The 6739-nt window shown below is 31.5% G+C and overlaps 1 protein-coding gene across 5 annotated transcripts in view; it reads left to right on the top strand.

Annotated features, from left to right (window-relative positions):
- The window catches only part of CNTLN (centlein), a 365382-nt gene that overhangs the window by 311813 nt on the left and 46830 nt on the right, over nucleotides 1-6739 (top strand). For all 5 annotated transcript variants that reach the window (XM_026453873.1, XM_023197173.3, XM_026453874.2 and 2 more), the window contains exons 19-20: nucleotides 898-1089; nucleotides 6196-6293. In XM_026453873.1, the coding sequence (XP_026309658.1) occupies nucleotides 898-1089; nucleotides 6196-6293 (290 nt within the window). The remainder of the gene's footprint in view (nucleotides 1-897; nucleotides 1090-6195; nucleotides 6294-6739) is intronic.

The following is a 6739-nucleotide window of genomic DNA, read 5'->3' as shown; positions in this document are numbered from 1 at the left end:
GATTTGCCCAAGGAGATGATCAACAGTCAGAATCAGCTCTAAGATTCAGTATCATTTTGTCTAATTGTACCTTATGTTAAGGTACCACATTATAAGCTTCTTTGGAATAATAAAATAGTAATGCAAATACCCTCTTAAGCAGCTCTGAGTTGTTATGCCATTATAGTTTGGTGACATTCTGCTGACTATAGATTGGTGAATGAGGAGGGCTAACGTTAAGATGGTTTCTTTTACACTCCTTCATAAAAACATTACTATTATGTCATTTAGCAAAATGTTTATGCTATTAAAAATTCAAAATGTAAGGAGTTTAGTGCATTTCTACCTCAACATTAGAAACAGGAATTTTCAACAATCAATCAAGTGCATAAAACTGAGCGAGTTTGTTTGCACGCTATTTATTTGAACTAAATCTCTAACAAGCCTCGTCTGCTAATTGGACTTAACATTTATGTTGCTAAATGAGAAGCATTTTGGCTGCTATTTAGGATGGTAAGACCTACCCAGTGGAATAAACAGCTAACATCTGTTATCCTGTCCTGCTCCAGCTTGGCTTTTCCCAGTTAAGTACATCAGCCCTGAAGTCGAGGTTATCAAATATGTGAATCTCTGGCTCACCCATTTATGTGTGAAGGTAAAGAAATAGTGCATCATCAGTCAGGACCAGCCAACCAAAAGATATTGAGTACAGCTGGTTCACTTTGTTTTAACTTTGCAAGCCCTACTACTATTAGCAAAATCTAATAGAGGTTAAGATTTTTGTAAAGTTCATATAATAACTATAATTAATTTCAGTTCTCTTTAATATTTTCCTAGCTGTAGACTTTTATGCTGATAATTGTTAGATTAAATGTAGTTACTTTTATATTTATATTTATTTTCTTTTTTAAAAAAAAGAAGCTAAATTTGGATTTGGCTGGGCTTCGGAAAGAAAAAGAAGATTTACTAAAGAAATTGGAGTCCTCATCTGAAATCACAAGTTTGGCAGAAGAAGTTTCCCAAGTAACATTTCCACGGATACAAGTTACATCACTTGGTCCTTCAAGGAGCATGGATTTGGAAATGAAGCAATTACAGTGTAAATTAAAGGTGATTATAAAGTTTAGTAAGCATGAAAACATGTATTATGCTTGAATCCTGCAAGACATATTTATATGAACACTAATTTTTTCTAATAAAGGTAAATTATGGTATAGATAATCCAAAATTATTAATATTGCCATCATCATTAATTTTTAGCCTGGTAGATTCTTATCTGGTAATGAATACTACCATTCTCTGAAAAAGACAAGACACCATGAAATCCTGATTTAGGAGCTGATGTAAACTGGCCAATATCTGCTACTCTAATACTTCTTTCTGCCCCCACACCTCCCTCCAGCTGAACAGAATCCTTTCAGACATGTAATATGTCAACATAAATAGAATTGCTTTTCTCTACATACTTCCAGCAAGTTGAACTTGAGAGTGAAACCAACCCACTTTTGCTCTCTGCTTCTTCTCCCTCCCGCTTATCTCCTCCTCCTCTGTCTCCAACCAACAACCAAATTAAAATAGTGGGAAGTATGTAGAAAAAAAGCAATGAGAGGAAAAAAAAAAAAAAGGAATCTAAGACCAAGCAAAACTGTCAGCAACTTAAAAGTAAGGCTATCCTTAGTTTAAGTAGAATTGCCTTGTAAGAAATAGGATTTGTGAGTGAGTTTTAATTGGAAAGTTCATTTTCATGGTTCTTAAGCCCATTTATTCCTCACATATTTAAATATTTTCTTCAGTGGGGATTGCTAGCTAGAAGCTAAAAAGGGCAGTGTATATGGGGCCATTGCTATAATGTGAGTCACTAGAAAGAAAATCCTGATTGTAAATGCACAGAGTACATTAGAAATGGAATAATCATCCCTGTTAGGAGGGTACTGGAATACCATGTTGAATTGTCAAATAGACTCCTCGTTGTTTTCAATCCCAAATAGGATATGTGCACCCTTCAATAATATATCTTTTAGTGCAGATTTACTCATAGGATAAATAGGATAAAACTTAAAATAAATGAGTTTATTATTGCTTGAAAATAATTTGCTTTATTAATAGTAACCAAATATACAAACTAGCATTGGGATTCTTCTTGAATACCATCTTTTTTAGACAGTTTTTATGTGTAAAACTTGGATCAGTCACAACATTTTATAATCTTAAATAACTTATAAAATATTAGAAATGTGAGGGAAAAAGTGTTATGCAATTTTGGGGCATGAACGTTAAAATGTATCTCTGAAAATGAGGGATAAAATGTGTAAACTGAACATTTCAGTGTTAAGGTTTCATATAGAGAAGATAAAATCATTGCGATATTCCTTGATCTTATCTATCACATAGACTTTAATTCTTACTTCTGTGATTCTTCGTGTATTTAAGTCCTCATGATTCTAACTTTGTTCTTCACCAAGATAAAATAGAGTGCTAGATCCAGTATTGTCTAATCTGACTTCTAAAAGACATAGTTTTAAGTTGATTTATACATAAATCATAATTTATGATTTTTACATAAACAGTTTTTCATTGATTTATATTTTACTTATTTTACTTACTACAAATGGTCTAATAATTTTTGGTAATAATAGATCCATATGAGTGTCTGTAAGTTCTTTGTATTACGATTTTTCATGGCGTAAGTTTTTACCCACGTACAGGTCTCTCTCTTGGTTTGGAGGAATGTATGAATCAGAAAGAGAACTAAAGCAATTAGTTTGAATTGATTGTCCATAATCTAACCTAGAGTCTTGGAACACTGACCAAACTGCATAGGGACAAAAAGGATAAATTTTTACTTTTGTCTTGTTTCATGTTTTCATATAGAAATTTCCTAGAAGACCAAGTATCTTTAAGTATAAAATACTCTCTACTACTAAAAATTTTTGTTTTGATTCTGGTTTATAGAGATTCCATAACAAAATACCACAGACTGGTTGTCTTAAACAGCGAACGTATATATTATTCTCACAGTTCTGAAGGCTAGAAGTCTAAGATCAAGGTGTCAACAGGTTTCATTTCTTTTGAGGCCTCTCTCCTTGGTTTGTAGATGGCTGTCTTCTCCCTGTGTCTTTACATGGTCTTCCCTCTATGTGTCTTTGTGTCCTCATTTCCCTGCTTATAAAGACACCACTCAGACTGAATTAGATTCCACCCCAATAACCTCATTTTACCTGAATTACCTGTTTAAAGGCCTTATCTCCAAATACAGCCACATTCTAAAGTACTGGGGGTTCAGTGAGAACTTCAACATACTAATTTGTTTAGAGGAAATAGAATTTAGCTCATTCCAGATATCAAACTGATAATATAGTGATTTTTTAATTAGTAACTTATTTTCTACTTAATGTTTTTAGACTTAATTGAGAAAATTGGCTAGATTCGAATATACTAAAGGTTTATACACACCTTTTCTGTACTATGCAGTTAATATTACACTTTTCTGTATAATTTTATATATGTTTTTCTGATGTCTGTGGTTCATTTACAGTTGAAAAAACTGAGACACAGAAAGAATAAGTTACTTGTCCAAGATCACACAGGTACTGTATATAGAGCCAAGATTAGAACTCAAACCATCTGGCTCCATAGTCCATGCTCCTAATCATTATACTATGCAAATTTTAAAAAAATATTCAATAAACTTTGTATAGGAAAGCTGTAACAGGGATGACTTTTTACCATTGTGATATTTTTGATGTATATGTTTTACACCAGATTTTAAGTCATGTTACAGATAAATATTGTTTAGTAGGGAATGGAAAAGGGACAAAAGACCTGGGTTTCGATCAGTTTTTGGCCATTAACTTCTCATCAACCTGGTCAAGGAAATTACTTAACTTTTCTAGAAGTCTAAAGCAAGGATACCTTTCTACCCATCTGATAAAAATTTTTGAGGATCAAATGAAATAGCTATTAGATTTAGAGATCTTGACCAAAGTGTATCTCAACCTGGCATTGTTTTATTTATTATAAATTGCTTTTCTCTCAGTTCTCTAAGTCAGAGTTAACAGTATTTTCAGCCACATAAAATATAGCCTTAAGTCTAAAAGCAGAAAAGAATCAACCAGTTATCTTAATATCCACTGAATTCATTCCATTGAAGATACTCTCGGGCTTTATTTACTGCCTGTATCTTTTATTTTAAATACAATTCTAAGTTTATTTTACTTCTCAGCAGAAAATACCTTCAGTGCAGCACACTAGAAGTATGCATATTAAGGGGCAGGATGATTGCTTTTAGACAGGAATAATGACACAAGCAAAAAATTACAACCAACAGATTGACAGAGGAAAAAAAAGGCAATATGAAAATGTTAAGGTAAATACAAAATTAGAAAAGCACAGTCTGGGACCATTTAGAGGAGGGATAAGTAGACATTTATATCACAGTAGTCCCTAAAACCATCACTATATTATAGTATAGTGATAATATAATACATATTAGTATATCATATATAATTTATAGTGATAATATTTATAATATAATATCACTATATTAACATATCACTATTAGCTTAGTATAATCATAGATGTTCATATTTCTAACTGAATGAACAATCATCAGAGAAAGAACTGAAAATTAATGATTAAAGCAAACGCTTCAATTATTTGATAAATTGACTAGTGTGGAACATATTCAAGCAGTGCTGGAAATAAGACACTGTATATCACTGTAAACATGCAAACTATGGTAGAAATTTTGATTGCATTATACACACATTAGATCAAAACATAACTTTCAAAAGAGTTACCATGCTGAAGTAGCTTTGAGTTTTTAAGAAAAATTAACGTTTCATGTAAAAATTAAAATTATCTCAAATGTTCTGTTTGTATGTTATATCCATGAGATATTGAAAGTCAGTCTGATGAATTACATTTACCTTGGGTAACTAAAGTTTAATCTTTTCAAACTCAAATTATTTTTAGCATGAGTCAAACATCCAAATCTAGGAATAGTTCTAATAGAAACAATTTATTGTAGTTTAGAAATATTAGCTAAATAACTACTCCAAATATTTTAAAAGCTATTATATTTTATTTATATTCATTTAATACTTTTAAAACTTAACAAATGGATTAATGTGAATATGTCAACATTATCTTGAATGTGGAAAAACTAAAATACTGAAAAGACTAAGTGATGTCTTAGATTACACATTTAGTTGGAACTACAGTCAAAATTGAAAGGTATTCTAACACTGTAGTTACCACCTCTGGTTCCTAGGCTGTACTGACAACAAATACCACAGAACTGTTTTGCTCTGAAAAACTAATAATTGTTTATAAATAATTTAATAAGTAGTGTTATTAATAACTTAAAGAAGGATTGAGTATTCATGAGGTTTTCTATCAGTTATCATTATTCTCTAACAAACTATCCCAAAGTATCATGGCTTAAAACAACAGTTTATTATTTCTTATGATTTTGTTGGTTGACTGGGAAGTTCTTTTGTTGGTCTCTTCTGGGCAACCTCATATTCCTGGATTTTTTCAAACCGAAGGTTTCCCTAGTTGGAAGATACAAAATAGCCTCACTCATAGATCGGACAATTGATCTACTACCTGTCAGCTGTAGTATCTTGGTACACTTCCACATGATACATCAACTGCAAGGTGATCCTGGAGCAGCATTCCAAGAAGGCAAAGAGAGAAGCCATAAAGCTTTAAGGCCTGGGAACTGAAATTTACACAATTCATTTCTGCTGCATTCTTTTGGGCAAAGCAAGTCACAAGCCAGACTACATTCAGAGGGTTGAGAAATGGATTCCCCTGCTTGATGAGCAGCAAAGCGTTTGTGACCATAGTTAGTCTAAGATGTTAGTAAATCCAGTATTTAAGTGATCTTTTTAAATCATTAAAATTCTTAGTTATTCACATATTTACATTATACTAGGACAATTCACATTTCCTGTAAATGTATTTTGGATACATACTCTTTGCCATTCTTACATGATTGTGTTCCTCTATAGTTTGGCATGTTATATAAAAGTTTTAGTATTACTATAGTATTTCTATTAGAGCATATAAAATATTAAAATATTCATTTTAATTATTGTTTACCGTAATTATTGTAAATGTATTCTTCTTCTTTAGAATGGCACTTATTTTTATGCTGCTTTAGACCAAGGTTGAAAGGTATATTTAAATTTATTTCTATTTTTAATCTAGAATGCAACTAATGAACTCACTAAACAGTCATCAAATGTGAAGTCTTTGAAATTTGAACTCCTAGCAAAAGAAGAACACATAAAGGAAATGCATGAAAAGTATGGGCTTTGTATTTCTAGCCATTGTATTTGGTGCCACCTAGTGGCATCCAACTCTATTAAACGTGCCCCGAGAAACTGCTAATGTTAATATTTTCCTTCCCTAGTTCATATTTAAACCTACATAAGATGAAAGTTTAAGGAATACTATGTATAGCATGATTAATGGCAAGCTATTTAGTTTTTTTATTAGAATAAGGATGAAGTTAAATTTCCCTTATTAAACATATTTAATTTTGAATAAATACAAATTAATGGCTTCGAGACTATGAATGAAAAACTTTACAATGTGGCAGTTATTTGATCCCCCCAAATATATAGATTGGTATTTGTATTGGATTTAATGCCTAAACTTATGAAGCTAAGGTATAAAAAGGAAAGTTCTGTTTGTGTTTAAAATAGCTGGAGGTTATGAAAGTTTGTACTTTTTGTGTTTATCAGTAAAA

This window comes from Piliocolobus tephrosceles, chromosome 14 (assembly GCF_002776525.5).
Source record: "Piliocolobus tephrosceles isolate RC106 chromosome 14, ASM277652v3, whole genome shotgun sequence".
Classification (NCBI taxonomy): Eukaryota; Metazoa; Chordata; class Mammalia; order Primates; family Cercopithecidae; genus Piliocolobus; species Piliocolobus tephrosceles.
This window is presented reverse-complemented; position numbering and strand designations above follow the sequence as displayed.